General features: G+C 48.7%; 1 protein-coding gene across 7 annotated transcripts in view; it reads right to left on the reverse strand.

Moving 5' to 3' along the window:
• ACTN1 (actinin alpha 1) overlaps positions 1-23,323 on the reverse strand; it is an 86,933-nt gene that overhangs the window by 46,864 nt on the left and 16,746 nt on the right. For all 7 annotated transcript variants that reach the window (XM_080595379.1, XM_080595378.1, XM_080595377.1 and 4 more), the window contains exon 2: positions 457-571. In XM_080595379.1, coding sequence (XP_080451505.1) covers positions 457-571 — 115 coding nt within the window. The remainder of the gene's footprint in view (positions 1-456; positions 572-23,323) is intronic.

Below are 23,323 nucleotides of genomic sequence, written 5' to 3' on the forward strand. Positions count from 1 at the left end.
TACTGGTCTGACTCCCCTCTTCCAAAAACTTCTATCCTATTCCCACTGTCATGTGGCTTTGGGATGATTTGCCAGTGCAGCATTCCCACACTCTTTCCAGAGCTGCTTCATCAGCCCTGCCAAGCAGTAAGAGACATTGCCTGAGCCTTCACAGGAGGCTGTGCATTCCTGACGGGTGGAGGAAAGCCGAGAGGCAGGAGCAGGAATGCAATGGGCAGCCTGCACAAGCCATGAGGCTTGGAGCACATTCCAAAAGCACATTCATGGTCACTGCTGGAGACAAGATATTCGTTAGGGAGAAATTTGTTCTGAATCAGAAAACAGCTGTTCTTATATTCCAGCAAAATCGGCAGCGTTACAGCCCTTGCTGTCCCTATTCTGCAAGAAAGGGGGAGGACAGATTTCAGAACAGAGATGCTAAGGACGCTTGAGAGCACCACACAGAACCTCTCTCACCTGAAATGACTTCCAGAAGTAACATGAGTTTAAGACCATCCCTGAAATCTTCCTCTATGTTCTCAATCTGTGTCCCAGCCTTGCGGAGGTGAGAATTACACCATGCTGTAAATGTCTAAAACACAGAAAAGAAAAAAAATAAAAGAGCAGTCAGTAATCTTCCCAGAAGCCAAACAACAGTTCAGAACCAAAGCAGTGCTGCTAGGGCACTGCGATACAGATTGAAACACCACTTAGATTATCACCTTCCCATCTTGCAGAGCACAAGTATTAGTACCTAAATATCCGAGGGAGTTGCGGGGTGCTCCCATGAGAGAGAGAGTCTGATAGAGATGGTCACTTCACAGCTCCAGGGTGCCTGATCTTCTGGAGAGGCCCCTGAAGTTTCTGCTTAGAGTATCTTGAAACGAATTTTAAGGCATGCTAAGTGCTCACATTACTGGGGACTCCAATGGTGTTGGGGGACACATGTTAAACATAATATGGAGGAGAAAGGAAAACAGTATTCCAGATCTCCCTATCCCTAGATAGGTGCTTGAGAAAAAAAAGATTTTTTAGTTTTTTTTTAACTGCAAATTGCCTCCGGACTACTCCATCACCAGCAAAGGCTGCAGCCCTTGGGCAGCACCGAGGGGCAGACAACTCAGCCATGTAAACCACATCCAAGAAGCGTGGGTCCGGCTGCCCCTGTTCTCCCAACTCGCTGCTGAGCAGCCCCCCTCTCCTGCCTGCCTGTTTCCCATTTGCCCTGCAGCTGCAGCAGCTGCTCACGTGAAGAAGTAAATGCTTTCTGAACTACAACACCATCACCCATCGCAACACAAGTGCCGGTCCTCCAAAGGGTAAGAGTGAGCATTACCCACGCTGCTGCCTAGCAGAGTCCCAGACTCGCACCGCCTGAGGGCCTCTGGCAGAGGGATCGCTGCAGCCACCTCAATGACAAAAAGCACAGACACTCTGCAATTAGTGATACTCTGCAGGGCCAGTGGGGTAATAACAGGAGTTTGAAGTGGAGGAGGGACTGAAGTCCAAATTACAACACAGCCAGCGGCATTAAGGCTAAACAAAACTCTTTTTGGAAATGCCTTCTGACCTCAAGTGGCCAGGATAAGAGGATCTCTCATACGAGAGAAATGAATTTCGCCACAACTGATGACAGCACACATTTTCTGTGGTTGCGCTCCGCCAGCCCGTGCTCTGAACAATGGGCACGTGGGGCACTGACGGGGAGGAGACCATCTCGCCAGTTAGGGGATCCACGCCAGGGTCTGAGCTTCCACGAGACACGATAATAGAGATTATTTCAAAAGAGCACCACGTGAACGGGTCTGAAAGAGAAAAGTAAGTGTTGTCACTGGACAGTGACACACAAAACCCCGAGACACCTCGGTGTGACATGCTCTCGGCCGGATGAACCACAGAGCCCAGCCTGGAGATGCAGAAGCCATTTGAAACAAAAGAGCTGCTTGAAGAGTAAAAGGGAGCAACTAGCTCTTTATGGGCGGACAAGTTTGTCCAAGTGCTAACGAATGAGTTTCACAGTGTTTGAACAGGGCACCAAGCAAACCCTTTCCTTTGTACAGACTGATAACCCCTCAATCACTCTTTAAATAGAAGGGTGAGGTTACTCAAAGACTGGGCAGCTCCCACAGCTCGGCGCTACCGCAGAAAGGAGGTCTTTCTTCCCTCCCTCTCCCAGACTTGCTCCCAGAGCCAATTCAACTCACCGGCCCAGCACAGAGCTGTTTACTTGCTCTGGTGAGGCACGGCTCCCGCTGAGGCAGTGCCTGCAGACAGCCCAGCAGCATCCAACAAGCCTCTGCAGGAGGACATTGGGCTCACCTGGACAGGCAGGAGGGTGGGGGGGACCACAACACTCATGCCATCGCAGGCTGCTGGGGAACTGCAGCGGGAAGGACTCTGCTGATATTGAAGCAAGGCACGCCAAGAATTTAGAAATGCTTCACCACTGCTCACGCCACGCACTGGATTTCAAGAGGAAGATTGCCCCAAACAGCACCAAGACTTTTCTTATTTTTTTCTGGAGGCTGGGTTTCCTCTGTTAACCTGCTTGCATTCCTGCTTGCACGACTGCAAATAGTGTAGCAGAATCTCTCCTAGGAAAAAGCTTTGCTTAGCAGCTGCCGAGCTTTGCGGTGTTGTGCTCGAGCCGCGCTCTCTGCCGGGGCTGCGGGACGGAGCAGGATAACAGCGCAGCTGTAAATACTTCCATGGCAATAGCTCTTTGGACGGGTACACGTATTGTGAAAGTCTGAGATCTCTATTTTCAAGATGGCCTGGTTTCCTTCCAGACTTGGAAGTTTTAAAAAAAGATTAAGCCATTAAGCACCTTTTATTGCTTTTTATTGTTATTCCCCTGAGAAATAAGTGTTTTTTTTTTCTTTTTTTGGTTGTTGTTTTGTTTTTAGGATAATAGTAGCTGTATTTGAAAACATGCCCTGTATCCTGAAGTACATCCTTTTGGCACTACTTTCTTCATTCCACTGCCCGTGCTATGTGGAAAGAGGTTCCTTTATTCGGCTCCCTCTTGCAGCCAGGCTCCTTTGCTCCTCCAGAGGGGCAGATGAGAACAGAGATGGTTTCAAATGCTTCATCCTCATCACATATCAAAGTACGAGAGCAAGTTATGTCAGGAAAGTTGTAGATGCCCATGAACCTCCCTCTCATTTGTGGAAAGCAGAAAGAACAAGACAGCTAGTGACTGGCCCGAGGTCACATTACAGAGCTGTGTTGAAGTGAGGAGGAAGCCCAAGATTTAACTCACAGGCCACCAGGCTGCACTTTCATTTCTTGTACGACTTCTCTGAAGACAGATCAGTTTTGTTATTCATCAAACTAAAGCAGATCAGAAGGCTCTGCTCTAAATCATGGATAAGCCCAGCACAGCTCAGCTGGGCCTCTTTTTGGCCATTTTTTGAGGAACTAAGGGGGCTACAGGGTCTACATCGCCAAGAAACACAGATGAAATTAAAAGCAAACGACAGGCCTTCCAAACTTTGCATTATTGCAAAGCCTGGCATGATAACCACAAAACTGAGATGACATTTATTGGTGCAAGAGTCACCTAAGCCTCGGTGGAAAAGTACAGCCCAGAGCCAGCCCTCCAACTTCTCTGCTGGGGCCTTCTCCACCACGTCACGGCCATGGACGTGCTGAAGCAAGATGCCCCTGTGAACTGTTGCCATTAGGGACAGTGGGACAGCTGAAGCCTCAGCTCCTCAAGGCCACGGACCAGAAAGAGTTAACAGATGGTTCCCCCACGACAGCTCCCAGATGTGCAGACGCTTTCTTGAGGTACCCTTCAGGTTCTACATGAACTCCAAAACACCATAAACAGCACAACATGCGGAAACAGCAACAACCAGCAGCCCTACGTGGATGCATCAGGGCATTTTACAAGCAGGATTATAGTGCTTTTAATAAGACTGGGCATTTATAGCCATGGGATTCACAAAGAGTATTCTTCACAGACCAACCCTGAGCAACATCTGTCAAAACACAGCAAGCAGAAAACAACTTCATGTTGCATCTGCTGCACACACGGCTTGGAAATAAAATATCTTCTTACTTCAAAGAAGTCAATTGGAAAGAGATTTGACAGACAGCTGAGAGAAGGCTGAAGAAATGTGTTAGAAAAGTCAGGGAGAGCAGAAGAAGGGAGAGATGAAATTTTTGCTGCCTCCTGGGTCTTGCAATCCTGGCAGTCTTGTTTGGAGTCATTTTTACTGACTTGGCTTCATGCAACTGCACAGGATCCTTTTTGTTTTTCTGGGAAACCTACTGAAACCACTCTCTCGCCCCATCCACCTTCTGTGCAACGAACCCGCTCCTCCCCGTGCCCTGAGCCGTGGCAGCAAGCAGCGGGGGCGGCCGCCGAGCCCTGCGGGGCTGCCTGCCGCCGGCTGACAGCCTCCAGGGAGCGGAAAGGGCTGTCGCGAGCAGCCAGCCCTATTTTGGGTGCAGGCTCGGCCCGAAAAGCACCTGTGTTTCCTGGGGAGAGGCGAGGCAGACCGCAGCTTGGGAGGGAGGGCTGAAAAACCCCGTGTCGGGTACAAGCACAGAGCCATGAACTCAACCCTCTCCTCTAAAGCAGCAGACATTCTTCCTCGCCGTCTGCAAGTGCAGAAGCCTGAAGATTATCCTCTCGCTTACCTCTAGCTCCCTGTCCCAAAGAAGAGAAAACAAATACTCTGTTAGTCTTGAGGCCTAAGAAAATTTCACAGAAGTGGAAAACTACTTACTCTTACCAAATAACGGCCCAGAAACACACTGTCAACTGGATTTTCTTCATATGAATCTCACACCATAAATTTTCTATGGCAACTTCACCAGAGGTGCAAACGGAGCTGTGTTTCTTGGCCCTCAGAACTTTCCATAGATTGTACTCTTAATTTCATTTTTGGACACAACAGATCTCCCCAAAGGTCTGTTTCTTGTTCAGTGCTCACAATGAAGGGATGCCCGAGGAAGGCGCGTGTGTGCGTGCATGTGTGCATTTGTCATCCCTGCTCTCTGCCTCCCCCTGCTCCAATCTACAGTTATGACTTGTACCTTCCTTATTTTGATTTATTTTTTTAAAACATCCCAGTCTCATCAGCAAGGTCCCTGAGACTGACATCCCCTCATCCCCTTTTGCTATTTGTGTGCTAGGTGCTGTACAAACAATAGGACCTTCAAATTCTACCACAATATAACCTGCCAGATGATAAAAAGAATAAAAAAAAGTCACTAAAAGCAACAAAATATGAACTATTCTGCCGCTGCCTCAGCATATAAGAGAAACTTATTGCTGGGGTCTCTACAAGCCTACTCGCGTACCTATTTTAACAGGCACGGGTGTCCTTTCTCTGACACAACATGAGAAGTCCCTGCTTCTTCAGGGGTTGCTGTTTTAGTCTTTGCCCGGGCGTGTTACACACTCTCTGGTACTCTTTGCACCCCACAACCTTTTCTTCTGTTCCTGAAAGTCAGTAACCTTTCTTCTTTGCATTGCCTTTTCCCAAGTCTCTCTTTGTGGTAGCAGAGTGGTTCATGCAATGTTCCTACAACTTGGGGAAGCAAGCCAACATTTTTAAGTTCAGAGAAAGCTTTTGCTTGCACTGTGCTGCTGCTGAGAGCAGATCTAGAGAGCTCTTTGCTGCAAGAAAACAGTCATAAAGCACTTCAGCCTCTGAGCAATTTTAGCAATGTAAATGTCGAAGCTACCACAACCACGCAAATGACATTAAAAAAATAATATATGGGCAGTTTTATCTCTTTGCGGCTGTGACAGTGACATTCCAGCTTTATCTGACCTTTCCAGATGCTCTTTACTTCTCTCCTTGCTAAATCACTCTTCCATGCAGCCCTGCTTTCCATGGGTGAGTGTAAACTTCCTGACACGGCCAAGAGACTGCCGTATTTGTAGAACGGCCGCGGAGAAGCTGTAATTGAGCCTGAGCAGTGCTGCTCGCCTCCTCTCTGACAGCAGAAAGAAGTCTGGCTAAAGCGACCAAAGGAAGAATTTGCTGGAGCGCTGCTTCGCCGGCACACCACCACCATGCTCAAAGGCCCCCAAGATACCCTCCTCCCGTCCTCTTATTTACACTGGGGGATGGATTTTAATCAAGTATTTCAACACAGTTCTGCCGCTGCCATGTGTCCACAAAGCCCTGGCTCCTCCAAAGGAGGGGACGGAGTCGCTAGCACACAAATCGCAGCCGAGGAGCAGAGTTTTACACTATCTGCACGCGTGCCCTGCAAAGTGAGGTCCTGACCAGGCTGGGAGCTAAGGGTACCAGTCGCTCAGGCAGATCCACGCTCGCTCTTGCAACAACTCCTACAGCCAATTCCAGGCTGCAAGGAATTTCATTTGAATGAAATTATCTGGAACAAGGATTGAGGCACTCACCCAATAACGACTAATAGTTTTTTAAGAGCAGTCAGGAAACTGCTGCACACGAGGTTTCTTTAAGCCGCGGAATTAGTCCTAAAGCAGTTCCAGCTGCTCCAAAATGGGCTCCTTTCCACCCTGGTAGTCTGGGAGCTGAATATACCATATCGAGCAAGGAGGATCCTAACCCACAGTCACCACAAACCTCCCTCTTTCTACTCGAGCAGACAGACGAGGCCACCATTTGCTCACTACTCGGAAGCGTTTGGATGGAGAGGCCGGGCAGGCCAGGACCCAGCTCCCCGGCCCCCAGCCCAAATTTCCTGCCCTCAGCACCAGCGCACTACTACCATTAACCCCAGAGCCCCACACGGTTTCCCCCCTGCTGGTGCTATTGCTCTCAGAGTCTCCCTGGTGCTCCTTTCTCCCACCACACGCCCAAAAGCATTAGGAAGAACTACTGGTGTCTCCTCGTGGCTGCTTGTCACCGCTACCCAAACTCAGCACGGGCCCAGAAGAGGGGCTTGGCAGCAGCTCTGCTTCCTGCCTGCGGCTGTGGTACGAGCTGACACGGAGGTGTTCAGTTACGCAGGGAAGTTACAAAGCTATCCCAGATCCTGTCAATGCCTTGGCACATGGAAGGCCATGGCTGGACAAGGCAGACCACATAAAACAACCCTAGTGAAGAAATTTGGGTGTTGAAAGGGGCCTTCAGGAACTACTCCTGCGATCAGATGTGCCAAAATAGGGTCTCCAGGCCCACCCGAACAGTTTCTTTGTCCGTGGGCTGCAAGTGACAGAAATTTTACACGTCTATATTTTTAATTTTCAACTAAGTGAGGAAGTCCAGCCCTACAGCCCTCATCTCTGAATTCTATACTCTGTGGTTTATTCTTCAGGCACCCTAGCAGAGCTTTAAGTACACTAAAGCCACTGGCAGATGACTGTCCTCTGCCGCAGATCGGAGATCCTCTACACGAACCTCACTGCAACTCCAGGGAGCTCCCCAAAGTGCTTTTTGTTTGAATCTGAATCTTTTGTTCGAACTTGATCGGCCACTGTTCGCCATACCCTTCAATTTCGTCTTCCAACCTGAAAATACAGCCCTGGCTTCACTGCCTGTTGCTCTGTATTTAATGCCGCCTAACAATTCCCAAAGGAAGAAAGGCACTTGATAAACCATTTCAGCATTTACTCATTTCAGCCCATTCTCCGGGACACAAGGGAGGTTGAAAGAGCTTGGTTTGTGCTGAAGAGGTATGCTATCAGCAGTTGACCTCTGAAGAATTACAGGTATGATGGTCAGCGAGACCAATGCCGTGCAACAAAGAACTTTGCCTTCCCATGGGGTTAGCCCATTCTCTCAGAAAAAGGCTGAAGGAATTGAATGGATATTCAGAAAGAATCATTACAGAAACTCTCAGCACTATTTCGCCACCTCCACAAAAGGAGTTTAGTACCACTGGCATCAGGGATAATGTCCTGTTCTGGTCTAATTGCAGCTGCTGAGTTCCAAGTGCGGCTGAAAGACAAAATATAGCCCACACTGCTTCTGAAGTACTACGTGCTGAAAGGAGGGAGGTGTCCCTGTATTATACAGCATGTTACCAGCATCCAGATAACGAGCCATTTGGTGGCTGCCTAAGGAATTACCGGGGGTGAAAAGGAAAATTGTAAGTTTACTTGCATCTTCCAACTCCAGGGAACAGCTGCTGAACTTGGAAAGACAGAGTTTGGTCACTGCTTCTGCACACCCAGCTCCAGCGAGTTCCCAACTCCGGCTCTGCAGCCCAGGATGAGAACAGCACTAAAGGAGTAAGAGCCCCGGTCCTGACTGCATCTGCACGAGCCAGGCTGGATCCCACTGGAGTCCAGGCTGGGGACTCACTAGCAAAGGCTCTCCTTGTCCAGAAGAGCTAGGGATTGGTGCACAGGGAAAACAAACCCTTCCTGACAATCAATCCACCCTCCTGGACAATGGCAACGAATCAGCATACCACTTGCAAGAAGCTCAGGTAGATTCAGTGTAAGAGTTTTTGATTTCTGCTCAGTGCTTTGCACAATTTTAAATTCTCCTTTCCTGGAGGAGGGGAGAAAAAAAAAAGCCAGAGTCCCTTCCATGCTGGCTTTCCTCTGGCATGGTATTAACTACTCTGGAGTCAGAGCAATCCTTTTATTAGCTAACAACAAGCCAAAGTGATGAGGGCAGAAATCTCAATCCAGTGCACTTCCCTTCCAGCACAGGGTAAATATTTGTTCTTCTCTACATTTGTGCCTCTGGAGCCTTTAACTCTCCTGCTACAGACCTGCACCATTTCAGGAAGAATCTGCTGGCCTTTGAAAGCTCCTGGCCATTAAATCAATGACTCGGCTGGCATTTCGGATCAGTAAAGTACAAGCAGCCCTCATCCCACAGTTACCAGGGAGCACGAACAGCTAGGAAGTTACAAGAAGTCTTCAGACATGCAAAAAAAACTGCATGGTGAGATAGACTGGCCAGAAGTATGGTCCTTTATAGTTTATTATGAAGCTCAGACTAGCAAGTCTCTTCATTATGCTCTTCTCTCTCCTATGAAATCAGCTCATAAATGTCAACTTGCTTCAAGCTCTCTCATAACAAAAATTAAACAGAGCTGGCCTCTGCACTTTATACGCTGAGCTTCCCAAATACTTTATAGCATTTGGGCATATACTGAAAGAAATCATTTTGCTGAGCACTGGGATGCAGCTATTTATGGACTGAGAAGTGGCAACAAACCACCGAAAACAAGACTGTTCGCTTCAGGGAGGCTGGACACCAGCATGAAAACCTCCAGGGGCAGTTTTACGCCATCAAGGCGATGGCAGGCCTGCACTTTAAACCTCACCACGCAAAGTTTATCAGGTGGTTTACTCTGGCCCAGCGTTGATTTCGGTTCAGGGTATCACTTACACTGTGCCAGGGGCAAGGCTGGGGGAGAAGACAGCGAATGCCTGGCACCGTCACGCAGCAGACATAAACGCAACTGTCCTGCGCTTCTGCTCTCGTGGGGCAGGGGGTTCTACCAAGTTTATCTTAATTCCATAAAGCCAGCAGTGCAGGGAGCTGATCTGGCTGGAAACTAAGCTGCCAACCAAAAAAAGAAAGAGAAACAAAAAGGGCTGACATGGCTCACTTCATACCTGCACGACAGCAGTCGTGCCGCCAGCAGGTGCTGTCAGCAGAGAGGGGCGTCCCTCTCTGGGGCAGCCCACGTACAGACTGGTGGAAGGCGATTTCTGAGCTGCAGCTCTGGAAAGCCCTCGCGTGGCCCAGGTTCAAGGGCCTTTGGGGCGGCCCCAAGCCCTCCCTGCCACCCAGCACGCTGAGGGTTCACGGGTGTCACCTTTTCTGGGGCTCTTCTCTGGCTGTTTACTTTCTGGTGAGGGGGAAGGCAGGAAGAGGAAGTTACCGCTTCATCTACTCAGGCTTTCTAAATACAGAGCTAAGTAAACAGGTTGAATAATTGCAACAACTCAATGTATTTGCCCGCTGCTCTGTACGGATGCTGCAAAATTAGCCCGAACGCTTGCTTCTCAGCCCACCGAACCTTGGTGACTGCAGCTCTGGAGAGAAGAAACCTGAAATAATCTGGTTTTCTAAGGGGAGGTGACAAGTGTCCTAGCTACAAGAATCTACGCCTGTGAGAAAGGGACTCCAAAGCAGCATTTGATGTGAAGCCTGAGCTCCCTGACCAGGAGTGAGGAATCAGAAATGATACCCGTGTCCAACAAAGTTTCAGAAAGCTACATGGATGTACTACACATCTGGGCTTCACTCCCATCACTGGGGACCCAAAGACTTGGCTAAAACGTATGGCAAGAAAATAGACTTATGGATTCACCAGTGCCCAGCTAAGTCTTCCCCTTCCACACCTTTCAACACCACTATCTCTGTGAGCATGCCCCTGCCTTTGCTTCAAGCCGTCCGCGTGGCTCTCACCTCTGTCCCTGACAAAACGCGCTGTCAACGCTCAGCTCTCCTGCTCGCTCACGGCTGTGAAACACATCACCCCCAGCTCCAGAGTGCACAGCATCTGCGATTGTTAGGATCGTTCACCTGATTATGGGTTTATCCAAAATTTAGAAAACAGCTCCTGGGTCAAGGTGACTGTGACGTGTGGTCTCAGCGCACCCACAGCCTGCCTCTCGTCAAGCTCTGTACCAAGATCACCTCCTGCCATGCTGCAATTTGCTTGAGTTTGGACCGTGCAGCTGGTGCTGGCAGCCAAATTGGAAGGGGGACGACAAAACTGTGGCTGTCTCTTAACAGGTTCCTCCTAGGTGAGAGAGGCAGAGCAAACAAGAGCAAGAAAACATTTGTTGGAAAACACAACGAGCAGGCTACAACAGTTGGTGTCGGGCTGATAGACGTGAGAGCTGACATCTCACTGCAAAGACATAAGAATGGGAGAGGCAACTCAGGGCCTTGAAAACAAAGACAGGTACCTCCTGCTTATTGAGATGAAGGAGGAAGAGCTACTGGAGAGATGCGAACTGAAGGCCATGAGTGCAAGTGGTGGATTATGAGAGTTTTTCTGCTGCAGCTGTTTGGACCAGTGTGAGTGTGATTGGATTGCTTAATTGGAGTCAGGAAAAAACGATGCAGCAGTTCCTCAGACATAAGATAACCGAACGCCCACGTGGGAGTTTTATTAGAGATCCATCGGCCATTCTGGAGGGAAACAAAATGTCAGGTCGGGGAAGAATGTCACATCTAGTATTGGATGAAATCTTTTAACTGATCTGGGTGTAGACCAGACTTTGAATATTTACATAAAGACACTTTAAAAAAAATTCCCACCTCTAACTCCTGTGAGCTTTAAATGTCTTTAAAAAAAACACACAACAAAATACAGAACTGAGCACTGGGGATCCTCAGCTGGGACCCCCATCTCCCACCCCTGAAGAACAGAACAAGGGGCAATTTTAACACGAACATAGACTGTGAAAAGGTGGAACTGCTCCTCTGCACCCCTGGGTGCTGTGCTCTTCCATTCACAAACACAGTTGTCACTTTTTGCTGCTCTTACTTCTGTGAAGCCAGCACAGACAATCAGGATGGCGCCGAGCTCTGTGCTTCCTCATGCATGAAGAGCGAGTCCTAACTGTGGTTCATTCAGCCCGCGGGCCTCCGGCAGCACACAGAGGAGCACTGTGAGGATGGTCAGAGCCTCAGTGATTTACCAGCAGCTGACCGCAGGCACCTCTCCTCGCAGGCTGTAACTCTCAGGTGGGCACACACATTTGCACAGCTGCAGGTTTTTGAGCGTTTGTACTCGTGGTTTAAATGTCCAGCACACGAACCAGCTAAGAACAAGACAAATCCAAATATACGAGTGCCTGTATCCCCTACGGTTGCGGGGAGAAGTATTTATTAAGGTTAATGGTCAGATTTAAAGTTGAATTGCATCGTGACTTATTTTTAATTGGATGCCAAAAGTGCTAGAGCTACTGTGGGTGGTGAGATTATGAAGATGGTCTTTTCTGGGATCTTAAGACACATTCCCTGTTGAGGCATGAATGTGTCATCTAAGAGCGAGAATAAAACAGGATTTAAACTCTACACTAGTACCGAGTAGCAAGCTATTCCTCGGTGTGCATCACAGGGCAAGGAGTGGCCTAATTAGTTAGCATCTTCACGGGCCCTAGGGCTCCTGCATGCCAGCGCAAGTTCCTAACACCACCTTTCCACCACACGCGCTGCCAGAGGTGGGATCTTGTATCTTCACGCAGCATACGCAACCCTGAGCGGTGCCACGGTGCCCTGTGAGGATCTGCATCGGGTGTCTGTGGGCACACACAGACAGCGTCGTGAAACCTGGCGGAGAGGTGTCAGGGCATCCGAGACAGGGTACCAGAAACAGCAGTGGTGGGAAAACAAAGCTGGAGAGGGCTGTGGGATGCAGGAGCCGTAGCAGGGCACGGGGCGCAGCCCCCAGCAGAGGTTAGCATGCAGCAGGTACAGGGGCCAGGCTCAGAGCTGCAGTGGGGGAAAGAAGCAGGGGAGGTCAGGCCAGGTCTTCCCAGCATGTGTGTTCAGAGCAGGATGGAGATCTTAGAGCAAAACAAGAAAAAAGGCAGCGGAAGATTAAAAACGATGATAGGGGATAATTACAGCAGGAGCTTTGTTCCAGGCTGCTGCGGTTCGATGTTTCAGACACCCCGAGACCGTAGCGACTGCACCGAGCGACGGAGGCAGCGCCGGCTCACCCCGTGTAACACCTGGCTGAGGACGGCACGGCGTTTACCCTCTGCTTCCCCCAGTTTGCTTTCTTTGCTCCAGCCTCATGCTCCTTTGCCTTCCCCATGGCCACGAGTATGCCAGACCGGTGATGTAAGCAGAACGTGGCCCAACTTTCAGGGGATGCACTCTTTAAACATTTTCTTGAACTGACAACCAAACCTCTTTTTCTTTTTTTAATCAAATTTGTTGGTCTTGAAGCTGTTTATGAACTTTATCAAAGCAAGAAACTCTCTTTAAAAGAAGTCAGATGTTGAACTGATATGAAGGATTAAAAGGGAAGAAGAAACATTCAAGGATTTTTTTTCTTTGATGTTTTATTAAACCTGAGCCATTAGCAAACGCATTTTCAGTTCTTGGTAGCACAGTAAGCTCTGACCTAGTGGAAAACTAGATGCTATTATTCTTCAAAAACCTTGTGCTATGGTTTTACAGTTTATTTTTTTCAAAACTTTCACGAAAAAGGAAAGAAGGAAGCGAGGCTTAAAGACGCGCACTAGGAATCTGCAGTACTCTGGGTGGACGTCAGGCCTGTGTGAGTGGCTGTCCTAGGTGAAGCCTGGGAAACGCAGTCCATAAACCTTCTGGCCTCCGTCCAAGGGCTACCAAGAAGAATGTTTCCACTGACTTCAGGGGGTTTGGGATCAGGCCCTGCTCCGCAGGGGGTGATGGCAGAACGACAGAGTCTGGTGACTCCAACCCAGTCCAAGGGAGCCGTGAGGAGCTGCGTTGTTTAAAAGCAGATACGCACAACGCTGTGCCAGATACTAATGGGAAGAATTTGAGCTCTCTTTTTAAACCCAGCAACATAATTTTCACCGTCCCGATGACAGGAAGACCTATGGGAACGCAGGAGAAAACACGCTGCAGAAAGAACTGGAAGCAAAACGCTGACGTTCAGCCCATCAGGAAACATTTTTGCTGCTTTTACTTTTCCATCCCAAAGAGCTGGAGGCTTCAAACGAGGCTCTCGAGCAACAGCACAGGGGGGCGAGGGCAGGGAGCGCAGTCCCAGCGCCGCAGCCCTGGGCGAACTGCAGTAACCATTTGCCCACGGGGACTTGGGGTGTCCTCAGCCCAGGGTTGTCTTCTGTAAAAATCACACCGGGCTCCTCACTTGCCCTCCGGGAAGATGCGACAAGCCCAAACCTCACCTCGATCAGCAACGCTGCACTCCCGTGTTCAGCCGGGGAAATTAACTTCGCAAGCAGGGCCGTCAGGAAAGCGTGAGAGCAGTGGGAAGGCAGGAGCCAGAGCTGCAGCAACCACAGTTGCAGGGGACGGGGCGTGATTTACGCCCTGGCCACAGACACGTTCACATTCCTGCATTTGCTCATTTCTAGGAGATGAGGTCAAAGAGCTCACCACAAGAGAGGACGGATGATGTAAACTGGATGCTGAATGCCAGCGCTAATTTTTCTTCCCCGTGCTCTGCACATACCCAGAGCCTTTCCATTTATAGGAAAGGCCATCGGTATAAAAGGTGCATTCTTCAGTGGGCCGGAGGAGGAGGCATCACACTGGGTATGAAAATGCTAGCAGGGTTTCCAAAGCTCTGCAATTCCAGTTAAGGGATGAGAAAAAAAAAAAACAAAAAACAAAACCACAATGTTTTCTCTCTCTCTAAGGAGAAGCTTTCAGGAGGGCAGAGGATGGGAAATGGAGAGAGACTGTCTGAGAAAAATCAGGTATTTTCGGCAAGAAAAATGAAAGAGCCCCAGAGGTAATGACGTTTCAGCTATTTTCAATCAAAAGAACTAGATAGCAAATTTTTTGATTGTCTTCAGTCAGGAAGAAAGAGGAGTGGGATGACTCCTATTTGCCATGCCAAGTCTCCCAAGATGCTGTGCATTAATGCAAATACCTTGGGAAAGAGAAGAAACCCAAGCAACACCCAGTAAAACCCCTCTCAGAGCCACAAGTGAAAATGAACTTTGCTATGCATTTCTGTAGCACTTCAGAACTGGAAGCGTTAGGATTTCCCCTTCCTTTCTGTAGCTCCCTCCCAGCTCTAAGTGTACTCCCAGCTACGCTCTGACTAAACAGCGAGCGCTCCCGTTCGACAGCTGCAATTTTGCCCTTTCAAAAACACGAGTGAGTTCCTGCACAGCTCTGACAATTTGTGATATTGGCTAGGGTGAATCAGACACGTTCTTCCTGCTGTACAGAAGGCGGCCTGTTTTCAGCAAGGCTGCACATAAGAGGACTACTTTGTCGCAAGCTGCAGGATTTTGCTTCAGCGGTAGTGTGGCGATGCCTTTTGGGAGCTGGGGTTCAGGTGCCTCGTGCTCCCATTTTCTTCCACGGGAGTTCTTGTTTAACGGCTTCTTCCACAACGAATCGCCAAAGAGGATGGCGCGTTCCCATGTCTGACAAGTGCAAATCCTGGGAGATGCAACTCCACACGGAAACCACTCCACCAGTACATCTGAACTAGTAGCTGCACGCTCCAATGAATACTCTAGAAGGGCAAGGAAATTGGCCTAAATATTTGCGATTTCCAGAATCTCTTGTTGAAAATAAACAGACACCAAGTATGACTTATCCCCCATGGAAACATTTTTCATTAAAAAAAAAAAAAAAAGGAAAGAAAAGCTGTAATCCCACAGTTGAATGTGCCTACATCTTTGGTCAGAGAACGTTCCTACCATTTCAAGAAGGACTGGCCATCTGCAGGAGCCACATGGGGATGTAAGTGGCCAGTGCCTCAAATCAGACAGGCTGCAAACACCCCTAGCTACCGGAGTTTCCCAAACCACCATCACGAGAACCGGGTACGCGCACAGTGCTGCCAGCTGTGCCACCAACCACATTATTCAGAGACACGGGTCATTTTTTTTCTCCTGCCTTCTAGCAGGCTGCCCCGAGGAGGAAATGAACAGGGCAGATTGGGAGAGGGTGGCAGAGAGGCAGGGGCAGGGTCTGACTTGCGACTCATCTGTAGCGAGATGCTCTTAGTTATAAAGGTTGACCGGTAGCTGAGGGGCATTGATTAGAACAGAGTTACGCAAAGATTAATTATTACTTGCTTTTGCTGCCGTTTAAAGAGAAGGGGTGATGAAAATTGCAAAAGGGGAACTGGTGCTGGGATAGGAGGAGGGAAAAATGGGAAGTGGGGACCAGTTTTGTTTTTTCTTGGATGAGGGAAATTGCAAAAATAGCTGGGGGAAGAGTTTATTTGTATTATGAGCTTTAATCTCAGTCTGGCGGTGGTGGCAACAGGCTTTGGTCCAGCAGCAGCTGCAGAGAATGACCATACGACAAATCTGTATTACACATGAACATAAATCCAAAATTTTCCATTCCTCTTCCTTCTGCCTGGAAGCATATGGCATCTGCTCCCTAAAGTTTCAAACAGCAGACACTGAAACTACCACTAGCCCCGTGGGCTAGAAATTATTTCTTCACAGCTCTAGGTCTAAAAATACGTATTTATTTTGTCCTTGAACATGATGAACTTTCACGATACGTTTATACGATTACTGAACGCAGCATTTCAGCAAGAATTTGGGAGAATTTTTCACCTCCCTGCCAAACGGAGCAGATGAGCTGAGTGCTGAGTCCGACAACTGTACTTCTCCGGAAGACAGGACCGGAGGGGCAGGCAGCCCTCAGGAGACGCGCTGCACGACGTGCAAGCTCCTGGTGGAAGGCAGCATCCGCACGGGTTACCACAGACCTGCGCAGACCTCTCCTCCCTTCTGACAAGCAGCTCGCCCGGCTAATGCTGCTACGTTCAGGCTTCCTTTCGGAGCTTGGCTCTGCTGAAACTCCTCCGAGACCACAAACCACACTTCAATAAAGAAAATACACACACACACAGACGAGAAATTCCACCCCAGCTAAAACCCAGTCGTCCTCCTGCTCCTTCCACCTCCCACGCTGAGCACGAACCTTGCCTTCAGCCCAAGTCAGAAGTAACCGGCCCTCCTCAAACCACTGCAGCAGCCAGAACACAGATGCATCAGCAGTTTTATAGCCTCTGTAGGTAGCCACTGCTCACACGGCTGCATAAACTCCTAACCGAGGGACTGCTTGTCTCCAGTCGTAGGCTGAGCAAGATGGGAAGCGGCCAGGACAGTGAGCGCTGCTGGAGAGCCCTGGAAGACACGGCACTGCGCTCAGACACCTTGCACCCACCCAGGCACCTCTCTACTCAACAGCCGAGAGGTTAGGGTTTTAGTTAGGGAGCTCAGAGGGAGGGCATGGGGGTACCAAGGGCTCAGGGTCCCCCCGAAATAACCAGCCCGAGCACCCCCCTCGCTACGCACCCGAGAGCTTCACTGTAAACACGCCCTCCACCAAAGCAGAGAGCGGTAATATAAACCAGATGCTGCAGGGAATTTTTTCCCTCTTCGTCTGCACTAAATTTAAATACTGAGCTCTTCCTTTGCCAATTCCTTCTTAAAGGGCCTGTACGCCGCTCTTCATCTCCGTCCCACTTGTCTGAAGCCAGCCGAGCCCTCGGCAGCCCTCCGCCCGCTGCAGCCACGGGAAGCGCGTGTCCTCCACGAGGCCTCGGAGGCCAAGAGCTGGCTTTGCAGCTACAGCACCCGGAGCCCTCGCGGCCCCTCTGCCCCTCCGCCTGGGCGCAGGGGAAATCCTGCGGGCGCAATCACACGAGGCGTGCTTGGGAGCTGGCTGTGGGGCTGCAGCACAAACCACCTGCTACATGAACAGGGCACACCACCACGTTTCAGCGTCGTGCCGTGGCTGCTTCTAAATCCGAGCGAGGGCTCCTGGGCTCGGGACCTCCGCAGTCGCTTTAATTATGAGGAAAAGAGCTAAACGCAGCCTGACGCGTTGAACGCTGCAGCGTGCAGGGCTAACTGTGCATGGTCCAGCCGAAACACACAAGCAGCACCGTAATTGCACATACGTAACCGTGCTTTCCAAGTTTTTTCCAGCTTTAACTAGAGGGTAGGCTCCAAAAAACTTGGCTGTTGTTTAGGACAACACTACCCTGCCCTTTGGTTGAGCATTGCTACTCCCCTTAGAGGTGCAGCAAGGAGGAGCACGTGCCTGAGCCTCAGCTGCTCCACCTCTAAGTCCAAAGTCTTTGTTCAAACCAGGTGTGAGCCCTATGAAGTTTCCCCATCCTTGAGGTATATCCTACTCCATCTCGTTATCTTCTGACAAGGAATGCGATAGAGTCAACACAGGAGCAGCAATTCCCACCTCGCGTATGCCAAAGAATTGCATTTAGCTTGTAAAAACTGCACCAGGCCTGGTCAACACAAAGTCGCACCAAGAAGCCAGCTGCGGTGCCAAGAGCAACTTGGATGCCCCCCAGAGCAAGGGGCCAGAAGAGACAGAAAGCCATACCCATCCCACCACAGGCCGTGCCTCCCAGGAGGAGTAATGGAGACCCAGATGCCAGGGAGACACCTACGGACCTGCAGGTCCTTGAACTCGATGATCCTTGCGGGTCCCTTCCAACACAGGTCTCGCAGCGGAGGAGGACCCAGCTGCATCACCAGCTTCACGCTCAGCTGGGTGCGGCCCCCAGAGTGACTGCACCTGCCCCGGGCCTTAAATCAACACCATCTTCCTTGCAAATGGTTTAAGTGCTTATCTGTCACTGACCTGTGGCAAACCACTACAGCGGCATTGCATTTACACATCGTCCAGGCCCTTCCCCTCCCCTTCGCTGGTACTGTCAAAGTGCGCAGCTGCTCGGGTAATCAGCAGGGTGGGTTTCATTTCAGGAAGTTGCCTTAGCCACCTAGCTCCCTTAAGCACCGGCTGCCCTTGGTAATTCATAAGCAAATCACTGGTAATTTAACAGAGCGTGCCATTCTGGAAAGACGCAATGGTGCTGGCACACACTTTTCTGTGTACTCCTGCATTACATTTCTACTTTTGAGAATACCTCACTTCCAAAGTCAAATAGTAACCTGTTTATTTTTTGATAACAAGCCCTTCACCAAGCAGCGGAACCAAGGAAGCCTGGCTTCCTACATTGCTCCCACTGCTCGCCGGTGCCTCACAAGGAGCAAAGCTCTTTGCCTCTCCCCATCCCACCCCAAATCCAGAAGGCAGCACACAGCTAGCAGCTTTCTGCGTTGCTTGACTTGTTTTCCCTAACTTTGTTGTATCGTATCATCACTGATGCTTCAAAGGTAAATAGTCATAGGGTAAGGGGGATGTTCTCTCCTGGATTACTAAACTAGCTAAATAAGAGACATTGAAAGCATAAAAAGGGCAGTCTCCATCACAGGGAGAAGGGCATTACCCACACTTCATGCAAGCACAAATACCATTTAATTTTTAGAAAAATAAAATGATCAGCAAGGTGAAAACACATTTCCGCTTACAAAGCCTAGCTGTGAAGAACTAGATTTAATTAAAGACAGGTACATAACAATGACAAACAAAATTCACTGGTGATAAATCTTCAAAGATATACTTGCACTGGAAATACTCAAACATCTTTCTGGATCCTGAATTAATTCAAAACAGGGAAGAGCCCCGAACAGCTCATCAATTCACCTGCTTAAGGCACAGCAATACCCTAAACGTGAGGCCACAAGTGCAGAAGGAATAGCACGAAGAATAATTATGGACATGAGAGTACCAGCACTCCACTCCATGCTGTGCCCGCATGCGGAGCACGGCAGGGTCCTGAGCTTTCACGACGAGGGAGCAAGAACAAAACATTTTTGTAAGCAAACTCCTTAAATCATCCAAGATGTTCAATTTACTTCTGCTTTACAGTTCAGTAGGAAAGAGCAGAATTAAATTATGCAGCAATTGTTCCATACATCTATGGCAATTTTTAATGTAGAGCTTGATTCAGTGAAGGTCAGATCTATAGTATGATGCTTAGAGTTGGTTTGTTTGCCTTTTTAGGGGAACACAAAGTAAATCACCCCTTTCCTGCCCCTCCCTTGCCACTCTTGGAAAAGACATTGTCAAGGTACAGAAATAATTGTTGAAATCTAGACTTTCTGTGGACATTGTGGTTGTACATTAACTACCAGTGAGAACTGCCACCGAAGAGCAGCTTTAAGGGCAGCATGCGGAGGTGCCCTTCTCCCATACACAGAAATGAAACCATTGCAAAGACAAGGTGATTTTACCAAGAATTGTGTACCGCGTTTTGAAATATTCTCACAACGATACAGTTATTTTGGGTGGATAACAGAACTGTAGTGTTTCAGAAAGCAGTAAGTACATCAGCACCTTCCATAAAACACTGAACCATCACTACACATTATTTGCCTAACTGAGTAAACGTGTAATCATATCTCTAACCCATATCCTTCCTTAGCTTTTTTCTTTCTAGTAAGCACTGATCTCATCTGAAATGCATGTTATTTAGCTACAAAGTCCCCAGCCCGCATACGTTGCTCTCGAAACTCTCAGATGTGGCTCCTGACCACAGGAAACAACCTGTGGTCTAGTCCATCAGGAGGAACGAGGTACAAGGATGCCCGCTGCCTTCTGCTTGCACACGGGTAGCTGGAACCACTAATTTACCTAAGAAACCCTGCGGGACACTGCCTCATCTTGTTTTCTGTGATGCACGAAACACTTGCAGGTGGCCCAACTCTGCTGCACGAATTAACTCTCAGTAAACATGGGCACTAAATGGTTTTCAAAATAGGGGACGCCCATTAAGAAATGCAGCGGTGTTCTACAGCAGAGGCCCCAAACTGCCACAGCACTCTGTCATCCTGGGGCGCTGGCACTGCAGGATGGGATCTTTTTCCCCAGGGACAAGAGAAAGCTCTAATCCCATGCAGTCACTGAGGTGGGCCATTTTAATTCCCAAATGGCATTTCTTCAAGCATCTCAGTTTCTTCAGTAAGTAGCATGGGCTTTATTCAATCCAGAGGCACAATAAAAGTCCAGGCAAAGTTTGAGCTTTCTTCTCTGGTGATTTTGGAAGAGTCTGTGGATCTAAGCAATGTGCTCGCACTAGGCTCAAGCTGAAATCATTCAGTAAAATGCTCCCCATGATCAGTGCTAGGAAAGGAGATCCCATAAGACCAGGGTGCCTTCACAGGTTTTTATCATCCCACACTCTTAAAAAGTCCTTCACCAGTGGCTTAATTTAGCCTATATGCAAATATTTTTTTCCCAAATCCCTGGAAAATCACTTTGAGGATCATCAGTTGGTGTGGTAAGTGGCACAAGCACCACAGGGCCATGTATTTCCGTGGCTGTTCTCTCGGCCACCACCTCTGTTTCTGAGCAGGCTTTCAGCAGCAACTGCTCGGATGGATGCCTGCTCGGGGGCCTCAGTTACCAGCACTGGTCTCTAAACCCTTACCCATGCTTCCTGACGCAAGCCAGCTGATTTCTTGCCTTAGCGGCCAGGTCGCTGGAGCTTGCCACGGCCCCACCACCTGCTGGGGAACAAAGACAAAGCTGCACTGAAGGAGCCCACACGGTCATGGCGCAGAAGGCCCTCACTGCCCGGGAAGGCTGCAGGGTGGCCGTGCCATCACCGGCCGAGCCCAGGAGGCAGGTGCTGCCTGGGTCCCACATGGCGAATTATCTGACCCAGATAATGTCTTGCTGAAAACCTTTTTTTCCTGCCAGGTCCTTCTGGTTCAAACGTGGAAGCTCTCTGTTTGGAGAACTTCCACTCGAGCTGTGTCGTCACCTTCGCAAAATGCTGCTCCCCATGTGCCACATTTGGGGCAGGCAAGGAACAAAGGGCAGGTAGTCAGAGACAGTGCCCCGGTCCCAGCTGATCCCAGGCCTGGAAAGGCAACGGGCAACAAAAACGCTATACCACCTCCCTGTAACACCAGGATTCTGGGAAAAATGAAGCCTTCCCTCCAAGCAAGGGCAAGCCGTCTGGGCAGGCTACTACAAAGCTATATAAGGAAAAGTCAAGGTTACCCTTCGATTTATTTTTGCATAGAATTTCACAACCAGCTGAAAAGAGTCTATAAAACATACGTCAGACACTCTCTCGCAGATAAGCCAGCAGAAAGGTCCCACGTGCCAGCTCGAGGCAGGTTCCTTTCGCCTTTAATCACTTCTCCCATGAATAAGTAACACCTAATGAAAGTGCTTTTACCTAGGCAGTATTTGTAGTCCGATACCTAACTGCTACTCACATGCCTCTCCTACGACAGTCCCTCGTTAAGATTACAGTCGCGAGGGCAGGAGATGTGTGGAAGCAGACATTTGGATGGCTGCATATGCCACCCAAATTCTTCAGTGTTGCCCAGTGAGGGGCCACAGAAGTTAAAAACACATCGAGCTCTCCGACCCTGCAGCCTCGCGTTGGGAAGCTGCCGAGAGGGATCTACAACACGCAGAAAGCCAGCAAGAGCATTCATGTAGCTAGGGGATTAGCCTCAACTTGCTTTGATGCATATTCATAAATGCGCATATTCTTACATGTTCATAAGAAAATGCCAAATCATTTAGTCACGGGTAGCACGTCAGAGTACAGCTCATCTCTTAAAAGGAGTGCCTTCCATACTCACCATTCCTGATTTTGCTGTTGCCTGACAATTTTCCTTTGCAACAGTTGCTAAGCAAAACATTTGCAATTCAGCTTACTATCACAACTCATGCATGGTGATTGTTCCTAATGGATACACAGTAAAATTCATGGCTGTTCAGTCCTGCTCCTCTTTTGACCTACCCTAGCTTTCTTTTTTTTTTTCCAGACCTGTGACACCCAGGAGATTTTATTCTTTACCTACGTAACGCCTAAATTATTAGCACTGCAATATACGCAGGCACGGATAGGGTAAGAATAATAAAACCAGCAGATCCTGGATCCTGCGTCATGTTACATTAAAAAAAAAACTCTGACGAGAAATAGATAACCCAAATGGCAGTACGTGCAGCTTCTGTGTAATCTATAAGTCATCACTGCCATGATGTTTGTCATCTGCTTTCTTCGCTAAGGAACCATCTGAACGAGGCAAAGTGCATGCAAGAAGGTGACATTCAGATGACAGACAAGTGTTAGTAACCACGTGGAAGCCAAATGACACCCTGATACAAAAAGCCAAAAAAACCACCACCTTATTATTTCTGAAGCTTGTTTCAGAGAAACTACAAACTCATTCCAGTGACTGTAAGTAGATGTCTTACTGGTACCATAAGATACCCACCATGAGTTAGAGGAAATTGAAATTATTTCTAGAAGTCCAAGTGGTTTTCTATTTCTCCTGCAGTAATCCAGTTCAGACCAAGACCAATATAGAAAAGTTAATTCAAGACAGACTCAAACAGTTATAGTTTCAATATTGGCAGCTAAGACCCTGTACCACAGGTCAGCAGTCACACCTAGTACCCAATGCAGTAAGAACCCAGAAATCATCTCCTTTCCTGCTGAAACACAAAGTAGTAAATAAAAGCCAATTTTGTTCAGAAAAAAAAGAAGGCTCCTTCTGCCGTTGCTAACAAACACATGTGTATTTCAAGCTTGTACTTAGACTCTCCCATTCCCCTTCAGCCCCAAAGCAGGTAGACCCCCGTAACAAACAGGATGGTCAAGAGGCAAGTTCCCTTTCCATTAGTTTTGGCTTCATTGTGGAGAGAAAAAAAAATGCACTTCTCCATCCTCCTTCTTCCATGTCAAATGCATAAATTTCATCCTAGGATGATGATCAGACACTTCTCGTATAAAACAGAGACGATGGTGGAAAAAGCTTTGGAAGCACGGAGGAAAAAGAAAGACTTCTGCAATTCCTAAGACATGACAGGAGTCTTCAGAACTGGCTTTGGAAATC

This window comes from Anser brachyrhynchus (genome assembly GCF_964034855.1).
Source record: "Anser brachyrhynchus genome assembly, chromosome: 5".
NCBI classification, from domain to species: Eukaryota; Metazoa; Chordata; class Aves; order Anseriformes; family Anatidae; genus Anser; species Anser brachyrhynchus.